The sequence below is a fragment of the Punctularia strigosozonata genome (assembly GCF_000264995.1).
Source record: "Punctularia strigosozonata HHB-11173 SS5 unplaced genomic scaffold PUNSTscaffold_5, whole genome shotgun sequence".
NCBI classification, from domain to species: domain Eukaryota; kingdom Fungi; phylum Basidiomycota; class Agaricomycetes; order Corticiales; family Punctulariaceae; genus Punctularia; species Punctularia strigosozonata.
The window spans coordinates 888,138-914,639 of record NW_006767437.1 but is presented as its reverse complement, the minus strand read 5'-3'; the positions used below and the strand labels follow the sequence as shown (position 1 = coordinate 914,639).

Here is a 26,502-nt window from a genome sequence, read left to right as displayed (position 1 = left end):
TATGCATAGTGTTCCCCAGGTACCATACCGAGCATATGAGGCACCCGATGGCGCACGAGATACCCTTGGGAACACCAGTTGCAGGGATGGCGATAAAGCGGAATGGTCGTCCGCCAGGTGCAACGAGTAAGCTCACACGCGAGTCCTCGACAGCAGAAGTGGGACTGGATCGAAGGAAATCAGCGACATTGTAGTGGCGAACGAAGAACGCACTTGCTAGTCCAACGTGCCGGCCATCAGGGGTCTGTATGTGAACCTCTTGAGTGGGTGACTTCCCGTAAGGATCTGTAAGGCCGAATAGAATAGATTTCGCTTACAAATCCACTAAGCGAGCGATGCCGAAAAATCGGCATCAACGAGCCAAGTTATCGGTTTACAAGTCGCTCGTACAGACCTTTTATCTGGAAGGGGGGGTCGACCCCCCCTTCCAGACCAAAATGACCGTTTACAGACAGGAATTTGTCATACACGTGACCTTCTTTCTTCCTCATTCGCTGCTCAGCCCTTCTCAACGGACCTCCGCGTTTATGATGTCTATTTCGGCCCCACACCGTACGGGGGCATAAACGTACAGCATAACCCACAGATCGGGGTTTGAACTGTTCATTCTGTGTTTCTGTCGCTCCAGATCTTACGGGAAGTCATCCAGTTACGAAGCAACAGCGCGACTGCGGGGCTTGGCCTGACTTCCCCATGGCGGCGTTGTTCAGCAGTTGATCAAGGTTATGTGTAACAGTACACGCGCACAAACGTGCGTCTTCGATAATAAACACTGCAATGACTATAGTAGGGACAGACAGGGATATATAACAAAACAAGGCGCCCGCGGGCAGATAAAGTGTACGTATGGGCGTGAGGGCGTGGGGGTGCATCTTTGGGGGGCAGAACAGTAAATATGCGGTCATGAATGTTACGTCGTGCAAACAGCAGCGCGTAAGATGAACATATGATCGAGTATTAGAAGAAAAAGTTGGGCAAGAAGGATCTGCAAGAGGGAAAGAAGGTCAGTCAACATCGCACCAGCGTCCAAAGACGGGGACCACATACACAGCACCAAGCCCGGCGGCGAACGCGAGCGCGCCCCACGCGACCTGTTTATTCCGTGGGCTCATCTGCGCGAGCCGGCCCACCCGCCGGTTCGTCACGATCGCGCGCTCGGTGACCTCCTCCGTTTGCTCCGCGGGTTCCTTAAAGTTAAACTGCAGCGGCTGGTCCTCCTCCTCGCGTGCCCGCTTCGTCCCCTGCGCTGGCTCACTCGGCTCATCCTCTTCCTCCGCCACCCCTTTCTCCTCCTCAGCAGCGGCAGCGGCTTCCTGCTCGGCCTGACGTTGCGCCATAAGATCTTCGATGAGCTCACGCTGCTCCTGAATATCCTCCAGCATCGTGGGCTTGACCAGCGCGTCGGTCTGCGCGGCCTCGTCGTCTACAAGCGTGTTGTCGGTCTGGTCGGAACGCGGCTCTTCGCGCTGCGCTCGTCGACGGGGCAGGCGCGAGCTGGGCGTGGCCTGCGGGGTCTGGAGCGTGGCCGGCGCCGGCGAGCGCGACAGGCGCGTGCTCCGACGAGAAGGCGGTTTCGCGGCGGGCGTCGCGGGCTCGGCGGCAGCGGGGCGCACGGGCGAGCTCGCCTCCTTGCGCCGCTTCGCGGGCGGCGGCTGCGCCACGACGTCGCTCTTCGACAGCTGCGGCGTCGGCAGCTGCGTCACCTGCTCGCCGCCGCCGCTCTTCGGCGCGCTGCGGTACGCGACGTCCGGCGACGGGTGCGCGCGCGCGAGGTGCTCGACGATGCGGTCGATCGCATACGAGCCCGCGATCGTCATCGCGACGTCCGCGCTTGCCCACGTTCCGGCGAAACGGACGCGAGGCTCGTTTATCGCGCTAGCGCCGCCGCCGTTCGCGCCCGCGGTATCGTAGTTGGCCTTGATCCATGCCATCTCCGCCTTCTCTTCCTCGTCGCTCGCGGTCGGGAAGGCGGCGCGGAACATGGTGGTGATGCTGATCGCACCCGTGTCGTAGCGTCGGAGGATAAAAGCGTGACTGTTCGGCTACGAGAGGAGGGCTCAGTGGTCGACGGAAGGAAGCGGGGGCGCGGGGCAAGGTGAGCAAAGGAGGAGGGACAACGTACGGTGGGGATCTTCATGCGGCCGACCTGCGGTGCGATATGATCAGAGGGGAAGTCTGCTGGTCGAGCGACGCGATATACGCACGAGAACCTCGCGCTCCGGCCGCTTTATCTTCTGGAATTTGACCGGTGGTAGGTTGTTATGATCGACTGTGAATTAGGGTCAGATAGAGGGTCGCGCAAGACATGTTCTGTTAACGTACGGGTTAGCAGTGTGCGGTTAGCCTTGTGGATGGGCAGCGGTGGCCGCGGCATTTGTGTCCGGGCCTGGACGTGGGTGAAGCGTTGAGTAGATGGTGTGCCGGACATCGAGGGCGGGGAGAAGTGGGCTCGCGTTGATGGCGGACGTGACACGCAAACGACGAAAAGGTGCGTCTATCGTCACGTGACATCCCGACGCTCGTTCAACCGGACCGTGCGAACATCGGGTTCCTCCCCTTGTTCCCCGCAGATCCGCGAGTACAAGGTCGGTCGGCAAGGAAAAGCAAGGAGTTCGTTGTTCTCTTGTGAGCGACAAGACTATCTCTTGTATACGTACAGTACATTCGGGCATTTCTTTCGTTGTTCACCCTCTACAGCGTTCTATCGGGTTTAGGCTCTCCGATGATCTGTTTCCGCGCAACGAGCATGTCGACGAGATCCTTGTACGAGCTCCACCAGCTCGTCTTCCCCCTCCTTTTCTTCATGTCCGCATGCTCCGTCATCTCTTCGACCGTCACCCACCTGACGCCCGTGCCCTGAACAACGATAACCGCCGCGGACTCGGGCGCCGCCTGGCGCGCCTTGAACGGCACGCCGCGCAGCGTCTCGTGGTGCTCCTCCAGGAAGCGCATGGCCCGGAGCGCAAGACGCACCGCCCGCGCACGGTCCATCGGCGACGGGATGTTGCCCTGCAGCGTGTGCCCGAGCGACGCCGAGCGCGAGTCGAACAGGGCGCCACCCTCCTCTTTGAACATCTTGGTGATCACCTCCGTGTTGTACACGTTCGACGACGCCTCGTTCCTGCGAGCAATGAGACTCCCTTTCAAATGACGGCACCGAAGGTACCTGCTTACTTGATCACCAGACGGCCTTCCGCCTTGCCCTTCTCGTCGAGCGAGAACCGCCTCTTCATGTACTTCACGTCCTGCCGGAGCATATCAAGGTTGATGCCCGTCTCGGGGGTGTACACCATCGTCGCGCCCGTCTACGTCCAATCAGTACGGGTGACGTTCCGCAGTAACACGCCAGACTGACCGCCAACGCGCCCAGCGTCGCGATGTACCCGCACTGCCCGCCCTGTGTCTCCACCACGAACACCCTATTCCGGCTCGCCGACGCGCTCTGCTTGATCGCATCGCACGCGTCCACGAGCGCGTTCAAGCTCGTATCGCTCCCAAGACTAAACTCCGTCATCGGCACGTTGTTGCTGATCGTCGCGGGCAGGTGGACCATCGGCACGTGGAACGCGGGGTAATCCTTCCTCGCGCCCTCGAGGATCTTCAAAGACGAGAACGCCTCGAAGCCGCCGATCATCACGAACGCGCTGAACGCGTACTCCTGGAACTTGCACGCGACCGCGCCGAGGTCGACGTCGGGCTGCTCCCGGTTCGTGCCCAGCTCGGACCCGCCGCGCGTCGCCCAGTTATCGACGCCGAGCCAGGACGGCTCGAAGACGTCGTCGTCCAGCAAGCCCCGGAACCCGTTGTGGATCAGCAGCGGCGTGTGCCCGTGTCGGATGCAATACCGGACCATAGCGCGCGTTGCGGCGTTCATGCCGCCTGCCGGGGCGCCGACGCTAGGAAACGTTGGTCAATACCGCAGCAACAGACGAGGTGAGGAAACATACTGCATGATCCCAACTCGCATCCACTGGACCGGCGGATCAGTGAGTACCGATTCCCTGACTTATTAACGCGCAAACATACCTTTTCTTTCGCCGATCGGGCGTGCGGATCCCATCTTGATGTCTCGAAAAAGGCGTCGAGACTTTCTATAAACTCGGGGTCTCTTAGCGACATCGCTTTCTTGAAGTCTTTGGCCGTGATCGCGTCCGACACGGACGTTGTCTGCGCATAGACGCTCAGTCTGTCCCAGTACTGTTCATACGGTCGCGGGACGTACGATTGCCACAGCTTCCATGAGAGGCACGCGAACGACCTTGTTTTCATGCATGCCGATCATGTACGAGGGCGTCGTCGGCGTTGCCTCGAGAAGTGCTTCCACCGCCTCCATGCCTTGCAGTGTGGGCTGTGATCAGTGCGATGAGCCATCACGCATAATGATGCCCTCCAGGAAAACGAACCGAGATGCGGTCAAGCGCAACCGGCCTCCCACCTCGCTGGGTGTGACCCAGGGTGGTGACGCGGGTGTCGAGACCGAGCTTATCCGCGAGGACGTTCTTCACAGCCTCGGCCTGGATGGGGTTCAACTCGTCGTCAATCGCGCCCTCCGCAACGATGACGATCGTCTTGCGTTTGCCCACGCTCCTATGCTGTCAACATCGGGTAGCGTCAGCATCCGCCCATCTCATCGTGGGGGATCCGGAAGGAAGCCCTGCTCACCTGTTTGACCTTCTTGCACAGCTCGTCCTGCCAGATCTGCGCGCTCGGCGGGTCCTCCGGGATGAACAAGAAGTCGGCGCCGCAGGCGACGCCGGCCATGAGCGCCAGCCAGCCGCAGTGGCGGCCCATGACCTCGATCACGAACGCGCGCGAATGGGAGAAGGCGGTCGAGTTGATGTTGTCGATCGACTCGCAGATGCGCTGCAGCGCCGTCGGCGCGCCGATCGTGAGATCCGTGAGCGACATGTCGTTGTCGATCGACCCCACCAGTCCGGCGATCTTCAGGTGTCCGTGGGCAGCGACCTGATGGTCGTTGATTTTGCCTGAAGAGAACGTATGTGAGCAGACCAGGGCGGGAGATGAGTGGATGCACGTTGAGACGAACCTGCTTCGCGGAGTTTTTTGACGAGCGAGGGCCATTCGGAACGAAACACGTCTGCGCCCGTGAGGGAACCATCGCCCCCACAGACGACGAGGGCGTCAATGCCCTCCTTGATCATGTTGAACGCAGCCTGCAACCGTCCTTCCTCCGTCCTGAAAGCCTTCGACCTCGCCGTCCCAATTAACGTTCCACCCTAAAGAAGACAGAAAAATGCGCATATAATGAGTCCCGTCCACATGCTAAGGCATCAGACTGTTGAACGCACCTCCGTAAACCAGCCCCTAACATCATCCCACCCAGCCCTCACGATGTAACGTCCCTTTAGCGTCCTCCTCCCAGGAAGATCACCGGTACCGTCTCGTAAGAGCGCACCATCTCCGAAACGCAGATTTTGTACAAAGCCCGGATCCGCGACGGGCACGTTATCGCACGCCGCCGGAGGAGGCTCGGTGTCGCCCTCAGCAGCCTCGTTGCCCCTGACGAGGCCCTCGTAGCCCTCCCGCACGATCCACGTCTCGCAGCCTCTACGATCAAAGCACGGATCAGTCCACGTCTGTTGAAGACAGCTGGAATGGCAATCGCGCCGAGATTATCGACGCACTTGAGGATGCCGGCCTTGACCACCGCACGCACGGCGGCGTTCATACCGGCGCTGTCGCCTCCCGATGTGAGCACAGCGAGCTTCATAGCGCCGAGCCCGATATCTTGGAGATCGAGAAGGAATTGTTACGTGTCTAGTATACAGATATGCTGGAGATCAAGCGAGGTGCGGGCGGCGATATAAAGCTCAAATGCCATCGCGGGATGGTCCGCATCCCCCCACGTGCGTGCGGCCGAAAGGCCATGGCGACTGCGGCCCATAAGCACGGAGTGGTGGACGGACGAGGCGGTCTACACGGAGCTTGGTGCAGCGCATAGCGGGTGCTCTGGAACGATCCAGGTGTTTCAGCGGGTACACAGTCGAACAAAAATATCGGGAATTACTGGAAGAGTGCACACGGGTACCTACGGGCACTGCCGTGGGTGGTCCCGGCCCGGTTAGATCGAGCCGTCGACGACAACGTCCACAGAATTGAACAGCGTACTTATTGGCTGATCATCACGAGCTTCGTCTCAAACGCACTTCAACATAATACATGGTCCATACCACAAATACTATGATGAACGAATTAGGAATGCAGCCGACGAAGAATGATCTACTCCAAGTAAGACCCCCGAATCTAATGCGCCACCTCCAAATTCTTTCATCGGTAGGCAAGCACGCTCGATTCCCTGCATATCGGCCAAACAGCGTGAACGCGACATGTCCAAGAACGACGTGTAGTCAGGCGCCGGCGGGACAGCCAACACTTGCTGAAATGAGAACGTGTTCTATGTGGATATCGTTGGTGGCGGTTGGTTCAGAGCTTGGCTTCATCCTGAGGATCATAGCGATGTAGTGACTCCTGAGCGCAATGCGTGGGGGATGAAATGGGGAGGGCAGAAACTGGTCGGGGAACGCGATGAGCTTCCGAACGATACCGTTATATATTTGTTGCCCGCCGACGCTGCGTGCACGACCTTACGAGACGCTGGATAACGTCCGGCCGGTGCTACCAGCATCCAAGCACGCATAGTCAAAGATGACATCCAGGAGCTCGACAGGAAACGACTATATGTATAGCGCCTTCATGATGATTCGAGGAAATGCGTCCCCTTGTACGCAACCGACCCTAATGGCGAGCAGCTTGTTCTGACTCAGCGGTCTCCTCCCAGCATTGTCAAATCAATACAGCATGCACGGTTCGCCGAACTGGCGCCCACCCACCGTTAGTCGTCTTTTGCCTCGCGAGAGAGCACTCAGCGCGGTGTTTCTTCGTGACGCTGCATGCCTTCGTCGAAACCACGGAAACTGTTAGGATTTTTCCGCGGGGCGCGGCCAGCCGACGCGGCGCGATTATCATTGGATGCACCGGTCTCGTTTGTACAAGAGGATCTTGTTGAGTTCAGTATGTCATCACCAGTTATGTAGAGCTCGCCGCTGACCTGTACTGTCCATCAAGCTCTGGGCGAAGATGATGGATGTACACTCTCAAGACTTCAGTTGCCGATCAAACACCGGCTATCTGACCCACCGAATATCCTTTGGATTGAGGCGTCAGATGTTGGAAGCTTCGTGGACATCCTACAGAGGGTACGCAGTGTCGTCTGGACTCCAGCCCGCATCTCCTTATTCGTCGTGTTCAAATGCAGACACTGACCGAAGCGGATCTCGGAGGACACGACGATACCTTTCGCAAAAGCCTCTCTCGTATTCTCGTACGGGCCCTCATACAGTTCCACCGTCTCCCGTCCAACCTTTTTATCCACGGTGTTCACCTCCAATCCCGAGACGCCGTCGCTTCTGGTGGCTTTGGTGACATCTTCAAGGGCACTTATCTCGGCAAGGAAGTTGCCTTGAAGAGAATACGCGTTCGCCAAGAGGAGAATGGTTTGGTCCATGTCAGCCCTGTACGTGAACGTGTCTCGGATCATATAAGTCACTGACTCTCCATCGGAACACACAGCGGCTCTATCGTGAAATTGTGGTCTGGCAGTCCCTAGACCACCCTCATGTTCTCCCGTTCTATGGTGTTGAGGCGTTTAACTTCAGTCCACTTGTGTGCATGGTTGCGCCCTGGATGCACAACGGGAGCCTTCTACAATACGTTCAGCAGGGTAACAGGTCGGAGTGGGACATCAATAAGCTCGTCAGTCAGTCCTCTCAGGTATGAACTGTCATTCTAACATATTTATAGCTCTACGAGACTGCTCAGGCGATAGATTATCTTCACTCACGGTCTATCGTACACGGAGATGTTCGCTGCGTGAGTATCAGGGAGCTGTCTGTCATTCTGTGCGTCGTGCCTGATGGCCCTACAGTCCAACGTCCTCATTGATCGGAGCGGATATGCAAAACTCGCGGACTTCGGGCTTTCCATTTTACTCGCGGAAAGGGCCACAACAGCTACAACGAGTGCAGGGTCCTACAGATGGAGCGCGCCGGAACTATTCACGTCGGCGGATGCTCACCGGACTCGTCAAAGTGACATATACGCTTTTGGATGCACCTGTCTGGAGGTGAACCCTGACACCATCCTCGCATTGGACAACATTAACCATTTCTTGAGATAGGCACATACTGGACAACCACCCTTGCCTGAACTCAAGGAGTTCGCCGTGGTTGCAAAAGTCATTTCGGGGGCGAGGCCCCAATGGCCGCAGGGTTGCGAAGCTTCGGCTGCCCTGCGGTCACTTGCGGAGGAGTGCTGGCGCCCTGCCGGCCTGCGACCATCCGGGGCCAGGCTGCTTAACAAGATGCACAACGTTGTCGCACCTTCTCCCTACCCCATTGCTTCTGTATCAGATACTGCTCCGATGACGAGCGATAATCACACACCTTCAGGGCTCAACCCATCGTACGGACGACCTCCAGAGCCGGAGGTAATCGCGCTTTACCGGGAGGCGCTTCAACTTCACAAGAAAGGTGAAGAGGAGCGCAACGGTGCCCTCGTCAGCCTATCCAAGGCCCTCTACGATCAGTACGAGCAAACACGCAATATCGACTGTCTTGACGAGGCCATTGCTTTGTGCCGCGAGGTTTGTGACCAATGTTCCGAGGAGCATCCCCAGCGCCATCGCGCGTTTCACATCCTCGGTATTGTGCTCGAAGCTCATTATAAGCATACCGGTGACGAGGACTCGTTCCGGGAATGCGTGTCTGCTTATCACGTTGCAATGGAACTACGACAGGAAGGACATCCCGAGCGGCACTGGACGATATCCAATCTGGGTGTTGTCATGCAGGAGCGCTATAAGCGCGCGGGCGACAAGGACGCCCTCCAGCAGGCTTCTGTCCTCCTTCGGAAGGCACTCATCCTTCGGCCGGAAGGACATTCACACCATCTTTGGACGCTGGAAATGCTTGCGTTCACCTTGGAGGCGCACTATGGCGAGTTCGGCGACGTGGGGGTGCTCGACGAGACAGTGGTGTTGTACCGTGCGGCACTCCTCCTGCGTTCGGAGGGAGATTCCGCCCGCGAAACGGCACTCGCTAGTCTCTCCCGTGTGCTCTTACTCAGAGGACGCCGCTCCAGAGACCGGACCGCCTTTGAGGAAGTAATCGCGCTCGATCGCGCGGTACTAGCACTGAGGCCTGAGGGGCACCCTGAACGCCACTCCGCATTGAACAACCTCGGCCTTGCATTATATGACCATTACGTGCGGACGCGCGACCAATCCGCCTTGGACGAGGCCATCACACAGTACCGCGCAGCCGTTGCACTCTTCCCTGATGAAGACCCTTATCGAGCTCGCTGTCTGAAGCATTTGGCCATCGCGTTGGAAGAACGCTCGAGACTGTCTTCAGGACAGCCGGGACACATACCACACCACCACCACCACGAAGTCGGCACGGCCCCTTAGAGTGTTCCGTCGGACGTGGATGGCGTGGCGCCTGTGTATCGCACTGCCTCTCCTTCGCGCGTCCAGGCTTCAAGTTGAAATCAATGAGCATGATGCACGACGACATATCCTCCCTTGCCTTCTGAGCGGTGCCGTGGGCAATCGTCGCGCGAAGTCATCCCAGGGAAAATTATGGACTCACCGCTCTCTGATACGGACCTAGCTACGTCACCATACGATGCATCCACGATTGGACGGTGCGCAGCATGTCGAATTGCGTTGCTCTCTATGATCATTAGACGGTCATTGTTAAGGACGAGCGTTTGTGCGCGTGTACTGTCAATCCAGGTATTGTATACGTTTGTATGTGCAGAGCGACAGGATAAGTGATCGATTGATGCGTCTAATTGCCATCGAGCCAGCATTGTTCGATTCCGTTTGCCAGCATCGATGATACCAAGTTTACCAGCTCGCTCACCTTCGCCCCACTCGCGACGCCGGCCAGCAGCGCCTGGCGTCTCTCCTCCTCGGATATCTTCGTGAACGGACAGACCACCCCGGGAACAGGCGTCACCTAGCGAGGCTTCAACCGTCAATCAAACACTGCGCTGTGGATCAAGGTGTCTGACATTGGAACATTCGTGGACTTTCTGCACAGCGTAGGTAGAGCATCTTCTGCTAGCATTGCCCGGCTCATTATCGTCATCAACAGACGCTGACTCGAGTCGAATCGACGGGATAGGAGAGGGTCCTCCGCAAGAGCCTTTCGCGAATCCTTGTGCGCGCCCTTGTCCAATCACATCGCCCCCCGTCCAACTTCTTCCTCCGTGGCGTCCACCTCCACTTCCAGTTCTCGAGACGCCGTTGTGTCCGTTGGATTCGGCAACATATTCAACTGTAGCTGTCTGGGCAAGGAAGTCACGTTGGAAGTGATGCGCGTTCGTCAGACAGGTAGGTATTAACCGGCGCGGTCCCAATACCGGAACAGCCGGACTCCAGAGGACCCCAGGGCCTCGCACTAGTGCGGGACACGTCCGCTCTATAGTATGAGCCAACACCGCTTCGACCAGAGTGTGCATGGTTGGTCGTCTTCACGTCAATCATGTGCGTGGTCTCACCCTTCCGGTTTGAACCATTCGTTGAGCCTCTACCGATATCCGCAGCGAATCTATCATGATCTTGTGGTTTGGCTATCTCTGGAACATCCCCACGTCCGACCGTTTTACGCCTCGGCTCCGTCAACTTCAGGCCACTCATGGTAGCACCCTGGATGCCCAATGGCAGCCTCTTTCATAACGTTCAATACCTTTCCTCACGCCGTTCCAGCCTTACCGAACTGCACAAGGTATGTAATCCCTCCATTCACGATCTATCGTACTTGGTGACGGTCGCTGCGTGTTCTATCATCTCTATCCGATGTGCTGACGATCCATACAGTCCAATGTCCACGTCGATCCGGGCGGATTGTGAAGCTCGCGAATTTCGGAGTCTTCGTGATGGAGTTCTATACCGGTAGTCACCTTTTTGCCGCCGGTGACCTTCTATGTACATAGTTTGCCGCCGGGACCTCAAGGTAAGCATCAGTTGTCGGCGGAATCAGTGCGAAATATGCCTGTGTACCATACTGATGGTGCTGCGTTGTTGCCGGAGGTCCCGCGAACGAGACAGCTGTGGTAGGATGGCTTGAACAGCTTTGACGGTTACCAATACCATTGCCCCGCCTTCTCATTCGATGTGCCCATACTGATGGAATGCATGGCTTCCATGTATCCGGCCAGCCAATCATGATGTAGTCCCTGAGCCGTCCTACATGAGAAACACGAGTCCGGCTCTCAGGGTTCCAGATTAGGCTAAGCAAGTATTCAGCCTGAGCCCCAGCCGCCATTAGTTGTGTGTCACCCACGCACCGCTCTTGAGCTCTCGCTCGTTTATGACTTGCGAACTGCCTTCCGCACGGCGTTGACGACCCTCGACTGGATGACTCCTACGGTTTTCGTCGCTCGTCGCTTGCTTCATAGACCATGATCGGAGGACCAAAAAGACTCGGAGTAGCTTCCATGGGACACAAAGGTCCAATGTCACGTCAAGGGGTGAGTAACAGGTCACATTGCATAGGATTGCATATCCATGAAATGGGATGAATACAATTCTTTTGTGAGCTATGCAGATGAGAGACGACTGATACCGCGTCCAGACAGACTGGATATCTCGTGGGAATATACCTGCATCATCGATGATGGAGTTTAGTCAGGATACGCCATTGCTTGCGTAGCGAGCTATACTGACTCCTCGTTCTGCACAGCTGTGGACGAGGAAGGAATACGCGTACTCGCAAGCATATCTTTGCCGTTCGACCATGACCTCGCAAACGCACGACCTGGTGCACTTTGTATATTTCCTTCTGATCTTGGAAAGCTGGTAGAATGTCTACAAAATGTAGGTCTTGGTTATCAGCTCCGGATTAACTGGGATCGCTCATGACAGCAGGCATTCGTGGACGCAAGAATGAAAAGATCCCCGTCAAGCAAGGCTATAAGCAAACTTCTCGTGGGAGTGCTCACTGCATTTCATTGCCTACCTTCTTTGTGTTACATCTCCGGTGTTAAGCTAATCCTACGAGATTCGGTTGCATCCGGAGGATATGGCGACATATTCAAAGGTGTTTACCAAAGCCAAGTGGTTGCTTTGAAGAAGTTACGTGTCTACAAACCAGAAAGTGGGCCGCTGTTGATGAGTCAGGTTTGTACCTGTTCTATAGTAAATATCCGTCAGTGGATAATTTATATTCACAGAGATTCTATCGTGAAGTCGTTGTGTGGGGATCACTGGATCATCCGAACGTACTGCCATTATATGGTATCGATTCGACGAGCTTTTGCCCTTGTGTTTGTATGGTCTCACCTTGGATGGAGCACGGAACTTTGCTTGCATATATCAATAAGGAGCGTGCATCACAAGTAGAAATCACCCGGTTGGTACGTAAATGGATACACACAAACCATATTCCTTACTCATTTATTTGTAGCTGTATGAGGCTGCACAGGGGCTCGCATACCTCCACTCACAGCTGACAATACACGGAGACGTTCGCTGTGTGAGTGAATTAAGCCTATGTGAATCCTGATGTCTGAAAAATTATGACCTCCACTGCATTCAAGTCAAACATTCTTGTCAGCCAGGACAGGATCCCCAAGCTCGCGGATTTTGGCCTGTCGAATATCTTCACCAATGACCCCAGAACAGCAACAACCACTGATGGCTCCCCCAACTGGAGCGCACCTGAAACATTTGAGTTGAACGGCTGCCGCACATACTCAACAGATGTGTACGCGTTCGGTTGCACAATTTTGGAGGTGAATAAACTTGCTGCATACTCATAGAATGGGTAGTAACGGGAAGTTCAGGCGCACACTGGCCAACCACCATTCCCAGGCCTTGCCCGCCATATCGTGATAGCACGTTTGTTGAAAGGTGAACGGCCCGTCATTTCCGCGAAGGGGAGCGGTGTTTTCTCCGGTTCGTGGAAGCTTGTGGAAGAATGCTGGAAGGATCCCATCGAGCGACCAACATCGACCATGCTTGTGAAAGGACTATCAAATATCCTTACCCATCTCAATGTGTGCACACCCTCATCCGAAGCACAAGGCCAAATCGCTTCGCACACCAAAGTGGCCTTCGGTCCTGGACAGCCTCGTGAGCAGTTCACGGAATGACTTACACGAATATATGCCACTGACACTTTGTGCCATGACCTCAGGGCGAAGAGTTCGCCCTTACTCCCTTTCGGAGCTCCGAGTGATCTTGAGGCATGGCAACAATGGAAATTCTCGAGGCCGTGCCATCCTCAAAGATGCTATAGCCCTGCAGCTGGATAAACTTGCGCTCGTGCCACATGGGCATCCTATCCGTGGTCATTCCCTTTCCCTGCTCGGCAAACTGTACCGGATTCAATACCAGAAATACGGTGATCAAGCCATTCTCACAGAGGCCATTGTTTACCAACGCCAGGCTTTAGCTCTTCGTCCAATTGGGCATCCTCGCCGAGGAGACACTCTTTCTGAGCTCAGCGTGTCTTTGCGTCTATATCACGGACATTCACCGACTCAAGGAGAATTGGGGGAGGCTATATCTCTTCAGCGGGAAGGACTGGCACTCCGTTCGAGAGATCAACCTGGTCATGCTTACGCCCTTTACCACCTCGGAAAATGTCTTCGGTTGCATTATCAACAGTCAGGGAACGAAACAACTCTCATGGAAGCGATTTCACTTCAACGCCAAGCACTCGTGCTCCGTCCAGAATTCCACCCTGACCGTCGCTACTCCCTCCACGAGCTGAGCGAGTGCCTCTGTCTGCAATACAAGCAGACGTTTAACAAGCGTGCTCTCAAAGACGCGATTTCATTGAAGCGCGAGCTGATGCCGTTTCGTCCAGAAGGGCATCCTTGCCGTGGATACTTGCTTTCCGAACTCGGTGAATGCCTGCGGTTTTATCACGTTCAGTGGAGCGATGATGCTGCCCTCGAGGAAGCCATAATTCTCCAACGCGAGGCCCTTGCGCTCTGCCTGGTAGAACATCCCGATCGCGCCTTCCCCTTGTCCGAACTCACCGAGTGCTTGTGGCTGCATTCCAGGCAGTCCTGTGACAAATCATCTCTCGAAGACGCCATTTCATTGCAGCGCGAAGCCGTAGCTCTGCGACCGCAAGGCCATCCAGATCTCGATTTTTCGGTGTCAGCGCTTAGTGATTGCCTCATGATGCGTTATAGACGCTCTGGCGAGATGTCAGACTTACAGGAGGCAATCCGGCTCAAACGTCAAGTATTTCACCTTCTTCCAGAAAGGAGTACAGGGCAGGCTCGGCGCGGACACGCTCTTTCCGAGCTTGGTATTTGCCTTCGGTGGTATCACGGCCACACCGGCGACAAAGCCGCGCTTAAGGATGCAATTTCGCGTCAACGCGAGGCACTCACCCACTATCCGGAGGGAAATGCGAATCGTGGTCTATCCCTCTCTGAACTTGGGGAATGTCTTCGATGGCGTTACAAGCACTCCGGAGACAAATTTGCTCTAGAGGAGGCAATATCTCTTCAACGAGCGGCCCTTCAAATACGTGGAAAAGGACATCCTAACCGTGGCTACTCCCTTGCGGAGCTCGCTACATGTCTTCGGATGGATTACGAGTGTTCAGGTCGAGAAGCATCCCTGCAAGAAGCAATCTCACTTCAGTCAGAGGCACTAGCCCTCCGCCCAGAGGGTCACTCCGAACGCCGCTACTCACTTCATGAGCTGGGAGAGTGCTGGCGACTGCACTTCAAACGCTTCCGCCACACAACCTCCCTCGAGGAAGCCATCTCATTCCATCGCGAGGCGCTCGCGCTACATCCTCAGCAATACAGCCATCGCGACTTGTCCGTGTTTATGTTGGGAAAATGTCTCCAACTGCACTATCGGCAGTCGCGTCAGGTCAGTGTCCTTGAAGAGGCTATCATGTTTCATCGCGAGGCTTTGTCGCATCGTCCGGAAGGGCACCCTTCCCGCGGCGCCTCCCTTGTCGAGCTTGCTGATTGCCTGCGATTGCACCACACGAATGAACCGCTGTCAGGTGCTTTAGAGGAAGCAATATCACTCCAACGGCAAACCCTCGCGATGACTTTAGATAGCAATCCTCATGACCGTGCGCGTTGCCTCGTGCAGCTCGCCGATTGCCTGCATCTGCTCTACAATCAGTCTGGCGACGAGTTGATTTTCGCAGAAGAGATCTCACTTCGGCGCTCCATCCTATCCATCCGCTCCGATAAAATCTCAATCTGCGATCTAAGCGCTGCCTTCTGTAAACTAGAATCAGCACTCATAGCACACTACAACCTCCTTGGCCAAGACTCCAGCCTTGAAGAGGCGCAGTCACTTCACATTGCGGCTCTCGCGCTCACACAGCAGCATCTGTAGATCATTGGCGCATCTAAGAACAATTGTTATGATTCTCGGGATCCTCTAGGTTAGGCGGAATGTGGATGCGGAACCTCGTCTTCTTGGAATTGTATACATACCTGTAACAACTCCCTGAAGGACTTACTAGGTCGCTGCTCGCGACGCGTGTTTGTAGTGGTTCGTCCAGCGGTTGTCATCAAGCGGAAGGCGAGAGCTGGCGGGGGCGTCTGTCAACGAAATGATATGATGATCAAACACAAGCAAGCTGCATAGTTTGAGGGTACGAGTGTGGGCGAGGAGAGGAGACGATGTCCATGGCCTGGTTGTTGTCGCACATGTGAATGGGAACAGTCGGACGCGTGCGCAAGGAAAAGTGGAGGAGTACACAAGGCTCCACCAAACCGTAGTCTGCCACCTCTTCCAATATTCTCCAGAGGCAGGCGTGGCGATGTGATACGAAGGGCGGATACCCCGAGAGCCGCAGGAGGAGTATGCCGACCTCTGCGTTGTCCACTGGCACTTTGTTACTTGCTTCCAGGGTGGATTTTGGGCATGATTCTTCCACTTTCGGGTTGGGTGGAGTCGCATTGAGCGGGCTGTGGTTAGCATGGATGAAGCACACAGGGTGTTATAACATAGTCTGCACCGTCTACGAAATTAAGAGCATTCCGGTATCATAGAGCAGCTGAGTTGCTGGTGATGGTTGGGCACTACCTGTTGAAGTAGCTGAGAATAATTTGTATTCCCATGGATGCACTAACTTTGCAGTAATGTTGGTGGAGGAAGGCATGCGTGAGTGCGGGTGCCACACCAGTCGGAGGCTTGAGCTCGTACCTGCTCGTACACTATGTCATGTCTGAGGATGCGAATATCGCCCGCAATGCCCCCTGCCAGGAGCGCAACAACAAGGATATGTCGGCGTTATACTAGCACCCGCTTCTCCTCAACATACCATCCGAAAGTGCGAGGTACATCACCGCCAAATTCGGCCACTCTCCTCGCTGCCACATTCAACCTTTTCCTCACAGCACTACCGTTCGCAATCGACCGCGAAGAGGCGATTCGCCAAGTCGGCTGGCAGCATGCCAAAGTACCGCTCTATGCCAACTTTTTCACTGCGTTCGCCGCGCGCTTCTTCCCGAGCCCGGGCCAAAAGTTGAACGAGCCTCTGCGGATCGGCGCCTTCTACCTTCCAGCGTGGTTCATCGACGCCGAGGTCGAGGGGCGCATACGCGACGTATCAAACACGGATAACGTGCGCCTATCGTCCAAATCGAATCCCCCCGACGCCCAAGAGCTAATGGGAGAAATATACCATCTAGGTCAAAGAAATGCCGCTCTCGGTCCAACTCTTTAGGTCGTAGGTTTGCTGCCCTCCCGATCCCGTTCTTCGCCCTAGTTGACGTGAACCCAAGGTACATGCCAGGCAAGTAACCAGTACGATGTCCAAGAAGGACACGAGCGACTCAACGCTATACCTGCAGGCTTCCACTTTCCCCCGCTCTCCCGTTTTGGCATCTACGGTAACACCCTTCCCCGTGAATCCGAGCCATGGTCAGACGCGCTCGCGACGCAACACGGACAGGCCATCACCTGCCTACCTTACGCGCTCTCGCCGCTCCCCCTCCTCTCCACTCTCAAGTCCATGGACTCTACGCAAGCGCGCATCTCCGACGACCTGCGAATTCTATCCCCGCACACCATCCGCGCCGACTACGTACGTCCATCTCTACTCGTTTTCGGTAGCACTGCGCTGATGTTTACGCTCAGTTCGCAGCATACCCTGTGCTGTTACCGGTGTACCTCGCGCAATACACTACTCTGCCTCCTTGGCTCATGAACGGTGCCGGATTCTCCGCCGACGACCCTTCCTTCCGCGTGACCTACATCCTTGAAGCCTGGTCCCCCGACGTAATGCGTCCCGTTGCTCCTCCATTCCTGCCATCGCTAACACCCATCCCCTTCCAGGGCCGCATCATCGACAACCTCGGTACGCCTTCCCTCCTCCACCCCGCTCACATCATCTTACCGTCCTGCCTCCACAGCCCCCGCTCTCTGGGAAACCAACAAGCGCATCACCGCCCTCACCAACTCGACGATCACCACCCGCATCCTCTCATCCGTCTCTCCCATCCCCGCCGACCTACTCACTCTCTCCCGCGGCCTTCCGCATAAATTCGCATCCCTCCGACTCCTTACTCTCATCAACCCGCTCAAGATCTTCCCCGCTCTCTCGGAGTGGGTCGAGACGCTCGCCACCACTGCCGACCTCGGCGCCGTCCCTGGACTGGACAACGTCGACATGGACGACCCGCGCGTGCGCGTCTGGACCGAGGATGAGCTCGTAGCGGCGGAGCGATGGCTCGACGCGGCCGAAGCGCCCTGGGCGCTCCGGGAAGTGCTCAAGGCGGGTCTCACCTTCCCTTAAACTCGCAACTTCGATCTTACTAACGTATGCCCTCGTGCCCAGACCATCTCAGCAGTCGACGGCGCGCACACCATCAGGCTCGACTTGTTGCGGAGCGGCAAGAGCGACTCGATCGTAGATAAGGAGCCGACCAAATTGAAGCGCTCGCTCGAGGACCGGGTGCGGGCGCTCATGACCGAGCGCGAGGCGATCAAGCCGGAGTGGTGGAAGGAGTACGAGGGCAGCGTGAAGGAGGGAGAGGAAGGATCGCGAACTTCCTAGCTTGGCACTCAAATGCCTAGCCTTACAAGTCGAGAGAGTTCAAAAATATGAGATGATGCGCTGCTGAGTAACAGAGTGGCTACCAAACATACGGATAGTCCAGTCCAAGGAGATGCGAAAGATGCTAAGAGAAGAAATGCGGACAGAAAGGGAAATGAGGAAATAAAGATACGAAAGCACGAGCGCTAGCCGAAATACTGCTACAATATCCATGCGAGTAACGTCACGGCGATGAGGACGAAGATCGACAGCGAGGATAACACGATTACGTGAGGTCGGCTTGCGGCGCTGATCGCGCCACGCCCGGGAATCACACCGAGCGTGATAGACGGCGCGACGCTGGTCGACGTGGACGTGTGCCCCGCCGTATCGGTAACCACGAACGTCTGAAGGCTCGGCGAGATCTCGATGGTCGGGATCGACGACGCGCCCTTGCCGTCCGCCGCGGTGGCCGTGACGAGCACGGCCGAGTACGTCGACGTCGCGAGGTCGGAGGTGACGATCTCGCCAACCGAAGCCCGGACGGAGGTGTTGAACGTATATGCAGGCGTGCTCAACGTCGGCGTCGACACGAGGAAGTTCGGCAGCGTCGTCGCGACCGTCGCTGAGGCGGAGGACAGGAAAGCCGAAACCTCCGCAACCGATTGGACCGGGGCGGAGGCGTTGTAGAGCGGGAAGAGGCCGACCATCGGCGGCTCCTTGCCGTCGATCCCGTACGAGAAGATGCTGTAGACCGTGCGGAGGAAGGCGGTGCCGAGCTGCCAGTCGACGCCATCGGACGAGGGAGAGCTCGCGCGCGGCCAGGAGAGGCATAGATTCGGGTTGCCCGAGGCGGGCCCTATGAGGTAGTCGGTCGGCTTGAGGGTGAAGTTGTAGCCGCTAAATATGACCATCGTAAATCAGCGCGCATTAGACCTCGAGGGGACACCGTGGGTACATACCCGATGGTGAAAGCGAGGTTTTCTTGAATGTCGCAGGGTACGACCCACTGGCCGCTTTGGTCGACGAGCCGCGCGTTTTCGATTTGAGCATATATGCGTTCAACCTGGCATAGGTTACCCTCAGTAAGAAGGGAAAGTAAACTATGAATTCAGCTCACGTCTTGCCAAGGACCATATATGCCAGGAGTACCACTGTAGAGCACGAGTCAGCACGAACAACTGCGAAGTTGGTAGGTATTCACATGTCGAGCAAGGCGAGTGAGAAATCATAGGTGCCGTTGGGGTAGGTCGGTTTAGGAGTGATACCTGTGCCGTTCACCTAACCAGCTCCCGGATAAGTGATAGGGTCAGGAGCCTGGCAAAGCAAGTACTGACAGCAATGCCTTGAAGCGGTATCGCCCACTCGAGGTAACCCGATGTGTTACGCTCGGTTCCGAAAGGCGCGAACGCGGCAACCTCATTCCATACCACCTCGCTCGCGTTCGTTACGATCTCCGAGTCGACGGCGCCTATATGCACATTTCGCATTAGTTCTTGACTTCGACGAGATGAATGGAAGAGCGCGCACCGAAGGCGATGCTACCGCTCGAGTTATAGGTAAGGCTGAGGGAGAAGATGGGGTAGTTGAGCATGCCCTGCTGCGCGAGGCTAGCCATGAACGGCGTCGCGTTGACGGTCGACGCCGCGATGTTTGAGAGACGGGGAAAGCCGAGGCCGAGGATACCGCTGACCTCGCTGCCCATCGTCACGTTGGACTCGGTGACGACGCCGAACGCCTGGTCGGGTACGGTTATGTTCGCGACGGAGATCGCCTCGCGCGCGACGAATCCGGACGCAGCGGTGCCGTCCAAAAAGCTGACGTCGAAGGCGGTCGCGTTGTCGGAGACGGTCTGGAAGGAGGGGGAGTTGTAAAAGAGCGGATAGCGCGGGACGGCCTTGCACGTCTTCGTCTCGCATTCGGACGAGCTGAGCCAGAGGTCGGCGGACGCGGTGTCGAGCGCGGCGCGGAAGAAGATGCCGCCCGCGGAGAGGACAGCGTAGTACGACCTGCATCAACAACCCCTTGCATCAGTACAACGAGACGATGTTACATGGATGCAATGATTCATATTGCGCGCGATGAACGTACTGCTTGTCATCTGATATAGCCAAGGGTGTGATTCCAGCCTCCGTCGTGTTTCCTGCACGGCGCAAGAGCCGATGCACGGGCGGCACGTTCGTCGTCCTTCTCGCATGAGCTCGAGGGTCGAGCGCGCACACGCTGTGCCATCCAACGACGACGAGCACAGCACACGCAAAGGTGAAGACAGAAGAAAGCATAGGCGCCGGGGCTATAGCATTCGTACTCCGCCAAGTCCGCACTCAGGCCAAGTCTTTGACGACGAGAGCGACAGACACAGCGACAGAAAAGAGAACGGAGAACGGGGGGAGGATAAGAGGGCGAGAGTATGGGAGAAGGGTACGTTACTGGGATGAAGAAGAATGAATTGAGCTCATCGCCGAGAAACACGGCGCCTAACCGCAGCCCCTCATAGCCACCGGCTTGCGCTTGCCGTCCCCGCAGTTTCTCCTGAATTTTTGCTCCTGTCCTGCCTCGTTGCGACAGCTCATAGAGCAGGCTGAAATTCAAAATCACGTAATTTGAGGTCAATAGCTTGCATTAGGTGGATCAGAGGAGCAATGATCAGGCACCCATGTACACTACTACATAGAGCGGCACTGCGCATCCTGCACCTCTTGAAAAGCCTGTTTTAAAGGAGCCAGTATCCTTGTTGTTCGTACAAGCAGTGATAATCCCTAAATGTGAATGCAAGGTAAATCACCGGCTGGAAGGGCACCACGGTGTAGTCTGTTGAAATCTATAGCCGCGTGTCAGGCTCCACCGTACACGCAGGATGTAGTGAACGATCGTGTATTTACCTATAGCCGCGTGTCAGGCTATAGGTAGCAGTATATCAATACAAGTTCGTCGCGTAGATAGAACGGATCTCACCTCCACCGTACACGCAGGATGTAGTGAACGATGGAGAGAGTCGTTCGCGCACGGCGGGCATATCAACACACCGCACGTGCATGTCATTTCCTGGCGTCACATCGTCAACTCCTCACGATCCTCGCCAGGAAGAATCCTCCTCCTCTTCTCCAACTCCTCCTGGATTCATAACTCGATCTTGCGCAGACCGAGTTGGTGCCGTAATTTGATGAAAGTTGGTAAGGGCAACGCTTTTGTGAAAATGTCGGCAGTGTTGTCAGCGCTGCGGATGTAGACGAACTTCACGACGCCAGCGGCGACCTTCTCCCGAGTGAAATGGTACTGGACGTCGATATGCTTCGTTTTTCCGTGACTCGATGGATCCTCCATGATGGTGTTCGACCCCTGGTTGTCGGCGGAGATGATAGTAGGCCCGGATTGAGGGAATCCGATGCCGGCCAGTAGCTGGCGCAACCAAACGGCCTCCTTTGTCGCGTTGCAAGAAGCGATATATTCTGCCTCGCATGAGGAGGTTGCCACTGTTGGCTGCTTTCGAGATGCCCAAGAGATTACGCCAGAACCCAGAGAAAATGCGTAGCCAGATACGGATCGACGAGTGTCGGGGCAATTGGCATGGTCGGAGTCGGTCAAGCCAGTCAGTTGCAGCTCTTCCTTGCCGCCAAGAACAAGGCCGAAATCGCGAGTTGACTTGACATACCGCAGAACGTGGACGGCAGAGTGCCAGTGAGCGAGACCAGGGTTGGCAAGGAACTGGCTCAGGTGCTGTACGGCGTGTGCAAGATCTGGGCGCGTACCAATGGCGAGGTACATGAGGGTACCAATTAGCTTGCAGTAAGGGTACTTAGCCATGGCAGCTTTGTCCTCGGCAGATTCAGGGGATTCAAGGCGCGAATGTTTGGTGCCAGGGGGTAAGGGTGTACCAACTGGGCGCGCATCGCGCTGGCCAAAAAGCTCGACAGCTTTGTCGACAAGAGCAGCTTGCGACAAGGTAATAGTACGCATCTCGTAGTTGCGGTCGACGCGAATCCCAACGATCCAGGAGATTTCGCCACAGTATGAGATCTCCCAGACGCGACGGACACCGGCAATGAAGTCATTGAGTTCGTCAGGGTTGGATGCGGTGATGGCGAAATCGTCGACGTAGATGGCGGCGATGATGATTCCGGCATCTGTGACACGGTAGTAAATGCAGTGTTCAGCGTCGAGGCGGATGAACGTCCAGTCAACCATTTGAGTGTGGAGACATTTGTTCCAGACGCGACCGGCCTGTTTCATACCGTATAGCGACTTTTTCACCCTCATGATATCCGACTCGCGGCCGAATTCCTCCATGTCACGGGGCTGATACATATAGGCTGGCTGTTCAAGGACACCATGGAGGTACGCTGTCTTGACGTCGCGTTGGGCCGACTTCCATCCGTTGCGCGCTGCGATGTCAAGGACAGTGTGCACAGATTCAAGCCGTGCTGTTGGGGATGCGCTCTTGTCGAAATGAACACCTTCGACCATTTGGCTGCCGTCGCAGACCACCCGACATTTGTATCGATCAGGATCCCCGCACGCGTCGCGTTTGAGGACGAAGACAGGCATCGTTCGCACGATTTTTGCGTCGGCGGGCACCTCTGAGCGTGGGATCAGTTCGTAGACATCGAGCTTACGCAGAGAGGCCATTTCGCCATCCATAGCCTCCTGCCACTGGGACCCGTCGTCGCGTGACCGTGCCTTGTGAGCTGTGCGGGGGTCTGCTGGAGAGCATAGATTAACGGCAGTGGGGTCGTCTAGAGCTGCCACAAACGCCATGGCGTCGCGTATATGTGCAGCCACCGCAGCATGAGCATCGGCGGTAGACATATCGCGTCCGGAAACACACTCGGCCCTGCAACGAGCACCAGCAGCTTTACTTTCAGCAACCGCGCGCGCGACCCTGTCTCGTTCGCCTGGTGCCCCGTGTTCGCGAGCAGATCGGCGGGTCGGAGCCTGCGGAAGTAATGATGGGTCTATGCGTGTTCGCGCAGCCGAGGTTGGTGTTGTTGCGGACAACGATCGAGGTGTAGTCGTCGCCGGTGGGCTTTCATCCGGGGTGATTGCCGGTTCGTCATCGTCCAGGTGTGCGGCCATGGTGGGGGGATCAGGAGGGGTTGGAGAAGGTAATGAACTGGCGGGGCTTTGGTGGGACTCGATAAACATGACATTGCGGGACTTGAGTACCTTCCCGGAGGCGCGGTGCCAGCAGAGGTATGCTTTGGAATTTGGAGAGTAGCCCACGAAGACACATTCTGTGGACCGAGGTAGCACTTTAGGGTTGTGGACATTCTCTATGAGAACAAAAGCGCGGCAGCCGATTTCGCGGAGATGTGAAACTTTTGGTTTGATACCATAGAATACCTCGTGAGGGGTTTGCCCAGCAACCGACGAAGATGGGGTAAGATTAGACAAATACGCTGCAGATTGCATGGAGATCGCCCAGAGACTCGGAGGGACATTTGCCGCAGAGAGGCATGCCCGACAACGACCCATGATAGTTCGGTGGATGCGTTCGCACATGCTGATATGGGCCGAGGAGTAGGGTGCCGAGAACTGCTGGACGGCGGCGATGGAGTTGAGCCAGGTGCGCATGGCAGTATTATCAAACTCGCGGCCATTGTCAGTACGGTAGATCTTAACCCTCTTGTCCGTTTCGCGGTGGACTTCATCCTCCAATAGCTGTAAGGCTGCGGGTGCGTCGGATTTGCGAGCTAAAGGGATACTCCAGACGTACGAAGAGAAGTCGTCGACGATATCCAATGCATAAAAGTAACCGCACAAAGATCGTACAGACATAGGACCCTGCAAGTCTACGTACACCACATCAAGTACCCCCTTTGCTCGTGCGCCCTCCCTGACTTTAGGCATCCTTGACTTGGTCTGTTTGCCAAGAATGCAATGGTCACATGAGGGAGGGGGCGACAGCGAAGGAGTGATGGGCATACCGTCGACTGCGGCGGTGCGCGAGGCTTGCGCAACCGCACGGTAGTTGGCGTGTCCAAATCGGCCATGCCAGGTGGATAAGGGAACCACGGAGGCGGCGACAAGAGGAGTGTCACGGGATGGTTTGTGTTTAATGCCAGCACCACCAAGCCCATCAAGGCGGTAGAGGCTGTTCGCACTGCGAGTTGCACGCGCAACCAGGAGGGACTGGTCCTTCCAGTAAATGTTGGCGTGACCGGCATTGAAGTCAACACGGTAGCCCTGGTCACAGAGACGGCCCACCGAGAGTAACGTGAGCGTTGTCTGAGGAACCCAAAGAGCGTTGTCGACGAGCATGTGGCGTCCCCCAGGTAGAGCAATTCGCATAGTCCCAATGCCAGCGGAGAAGACCTTTGAGCCATTGAATCCACCAACCGCAACACGAAGCGGGCGTAGTGTCTGGAAGAGGTGGCGGTATTTCGTGAGGGAGATATTAGCACTGGTGTCGAGCGTGAACTCGCCTGCCGCGGCGAGTTTGACGTCTGCGTTAGAATGGCGACGTTCCTCGGCAGACATAGCAAGGGCGTGTGCATCAGTGGTGTCGGCATTGGATACTGATGTCCAGTCCACAGACGCCTTGATGGGATCGAAGAGCCCAAGCTCAGATAGCACGAGGTGAGCAGAAGCGTTCCCGAAGAAATCAGGGTCGAAATCGTCGTCGCTGAAGCTACCAGAGTTGGCGTCAAGGAGGTATCCGTCGTCCGGTGTGGACGTGAAAGACAAGTGCGGTGGCCAGTCGGTGACGGCGGACGCGGCGGAGAATGTCAGAATGGACGACGACGATGAAGTGGAGGGTGTCACAGAAGGCATCTCTATGAGCTGATATAACCTGCCGTCGTCACCTTGAACAACCGCGGCATTTGCGACACGCGTAGCTCCTCCTGGTTTGGATGCCGAAGAGGTTGCCGTGGAGGACATTGGTAGGCCGCCGTGTCCGACTGGTGTACCTTGGCCCTTCTTTTCACAGGTGCCATCACATATCTTGCAATGGTAATTGGAGTACGTGTGCGCCAGAGGTCGCGCGTCCCTTTTATCTCCTCCTCCTCGTCCGCGGCCGGCGTTATTGGGTGTACTAGCATGCACGGCGTTGGCGAGGACAGGTGTCTTTTGGTGATCAAGTACGGAGTGTTCGATTTCAGATGTAGGGACAGCACGGCTGGCGAGGTCATGGGTAACGTTGGCCATGATGTCAGGGAAGTTGGTGACCAAGGCGTTGATGCAGACGATGTTTACTATGTCCTCCGTCGACTTCGGTAGGCCAGCCTCGAATAGACGTCGCGCATTAGCTCGCACAGTCGCGATCGTCGCAGACGCAGATTGCTTGGGACCGGGCGAGAAAGACATCGCGAACAGCAAGATACATATTTCGGCCTTAAGTTTATTGCCGACAGCCTGGTGACGAAGTTTCAGGGCCAACCAGGTGGCGAGCGCGGTGTCATGCTGATCACAGATCTCGTGATCTTCCGGTGAGACGTTCTTCCAGAGCAAAGACTTCAGGAGACCGTCGTTGTGGCGGAAAGCCCGTCGGATGGAAGCGTGAGCGGGGTCAGCGGCAGCTTCATCGACAGTGGGGCAGGGAGGTGCGCCGACGGGGCATAGATAGTCGCGGAGGAAAACACGGCCGAGTTCGTTGAGGAACTCAGCGGAAAAAGTCACCCAGTTGCCAGCGGCAAGAGACAGTCGGCGGTCCTCCGGGAGGTCATGGAAGGATCCGGGATTTTGTGACTTTAGTAATCTCAGAGTAAACCGGAGGCGCGGGCGTAGCGGCGGGCATCACAGAGGTATGCGGCGGGGAAAGGACTGTGGGGGTTGGGACAGGGGTAACCGATTGCAAAGTCTGCGATGGATCTGGAGTGATGAGGATTTGGGTATCCGCGGGCGAGATTGGCGTGTCGTTATCGCTCATGTACCGGTGGCCAAAAGATCGGTAGGTTTCTCAAAGTCAGAGAAGGCGAACAGGGCTCATAACCTGTTGAAATCTATAGCCGCGTGTCAGGCTCCACCGTACACGCAGGATGTAGTGAACGATCGTGTATTTACCTATAGCCGCTGTCGCGAACGGAAGTTTGTTGTGAGTGGCTGTGTCGAAGAGGCGAGGGGAATTCTTCAGGTGATAGGAGTGTACCACCGATTCTTCAGCTTCTTCTTGCAGAAACTTCCCTGAGGTCCCGGGCTATCTAAGTCGGGGATTGCTCAGTTGGCCGTCGGTTATTGAACCTGACTTGAATTTGATGGGACAAGCTTTGTGAGCTTGTCGGCGATACCTAAAGAGGTAATAAGACGGTTAGCCTGTATGGGAGGCTTGAGGGGTCTTGTGTTGATGTGTTGTATGACGCGCCGTGCGTCGAAGTTCCTAGAAAAATTAAGGGAGGGATCAGTTGTTCCTTTGGTGGCGGAGGCGATAGAGCGTGGGAAACGGTTTCGAACAGCCTACGGTGGCTGTGTAGAGTCGATAGGGTCGATAGAGAGTCGATAGGAA

At 56.1% G+C, this 26,502-nt stretch overlaps 5 protein-coding genes across 5 annotated transcripts; 2 read left to right on the top strand and 3 right to left on the bottom strand.

Moving 5' to 3' along the window:
* Nucleotides 1-957: 957 nt before the first annotated feature.
* PUNSTDRAFT_43989 (uncharacterized protein) lies at nucleotides 958-2,428 on the bottom strand (the record flags this gene model as incomplete). The annotated part of the gene is made up of 5 exons (XM_007382892.1): nucleotides 958-985; nucleotides 1,048-2,042; nucleotides 2,123-2,146; nucleotides 2,205-2,269; nucleotides 2,323-2,428. The coding sequence occupies 5 exons, from the start codon at nucleotides 2,426-2,428 to the stop codon at nucleotides 958-960; spliced, it is 1,218 nt and encodes a 405-aa protein (XP_007382954.1).
* Nucleotides 2,429-2,691: 263 nt separating this feature from the next.
* On the bottom strand, nucleotides 2,692-5,731 carry PUNSTDRAFT_43988 (6-phosphofructokinase; the record flags this gene model as incomplete). The annotated part of the gene is made up of 11 exons (XM_007382891.1): nucleotides 2,692-3,121; nucleotides 3,175-3,305; nucleotides 3,356-3,896; nucleotides 3,948-3,970; nucleotides 4,027-4,167; nucleotides 4,223-4,348; nucleotides 4,404-4,592; nucleotides 4,663-4,985; nucleotides 5,048-5,237; nucleotides 5,310-5,568; nucleotides 5,646-5,731. 11 exons carry the CDS (start codon nucleotides 5,729-5,731, stop codon nucleotides 2,692-2,694), a joined length of 2,439 nt encoding a protein of 812 aa, XP_007382953.1.
* A 1,862-nt stretch (nucleotides 5,732-7,593) lies between these two features.
* On the top strand, nucleotides 7,594-8,335 carry PUNSTDRAFT_26896 (kinase-like protein; the record flags this gene model as incomplete). The annotated part of the gene is made up of 4 exons (XM_007382890.1): nucleotides 7,594-7,773; nucleotides 7,822-7,890; nucleotides 7,946-8,143; nucleotides 8,198-8,335. Coding segments are annotated over 4 exons (585 nt in total), but the record flags the coding sequence as incomplete, so codon positions are not given.
* A 246-nt stretch (nucleotides 8,336-8,581) lies between these two features.
* Nucleotides 8,582-15,139, top strand: PUNSTDRAFT_31784 (uncharacterized protein; the record flags this gene model as incomplete). The annotated part of the gene is made up of 2 exons (XM_007382889.1): nucleotides 8,582-9,340; nucleotides 13,334-15,139. Coding segments are annotated over 2 exons (2,565 nt in total), but the record flags the coding sequence as incomplete, so codon positions are not given.
* Nucleotides 15,140-17,533: 2,394 nt separating this feature from the next.
* PUNSTDRAFT_143158 (acid protease) lies at nucleotides 17,534-20,461 on the bottom strand. The gene is made up of 8 exons (XM_007382888.1): nucleotides 20,154-20,461; nucleotides 19,593-20,071; nucleotides 19,400-19,533; nucleotides 19,267-19,343; nucleotides 19,183-19,216; nucleotides 19,025-19,128; nucleotides 17,865-18,962; nucleotides 17,534-17,801 (listed from the first exon to the last, which is right to left on the bottom strand). The coding sequence occupies exons 1-7, from the start codon at nucleotides 20,342-20,344 to the stop codon at nucleotides 18,284-18,286; spliced, it is 1,698 nt and encodes a 565-aa protein (XP_007382950.1). The 5' UTR covers nucleotides 20,345-20,461; the 3' UTR covers nucleotides 17,534-17,801; nucleotides 17,865-18,283.
* Between the last annotated feature and the right edge of the window lie 6,041 nt (nucleotides 20,462-26,502).

What these genes read in the sequence shown, in the direction of transcription:
- PUNSTDRAFT_143158 (XM_007382888.1), bottom strand. Translation starts at nt 20,344, where the DNA reads ATGCTTTCTTCTGTCTTCACCTTTGCGTGTGCTGTGCTCGTCGTCGTT. An exon ending in TACCGCTTCAAGGCATTGCT is followed by an intron (nt 19,344 to 19,399) that starts GTCAGTACTTGC and finishes GGAGCTGGTTAG; the next exon opens with GTGAACGGCACAGGTATCAC. An exon ending in TATATGGTCCTTGGCAAGAC is followed by an intron (nt 19,129 to 19,182) that starts GTGAGCTGAATT and finishes AACCTATGCCAG; the next exon opens with GTTGAACGCATATATGCTCA.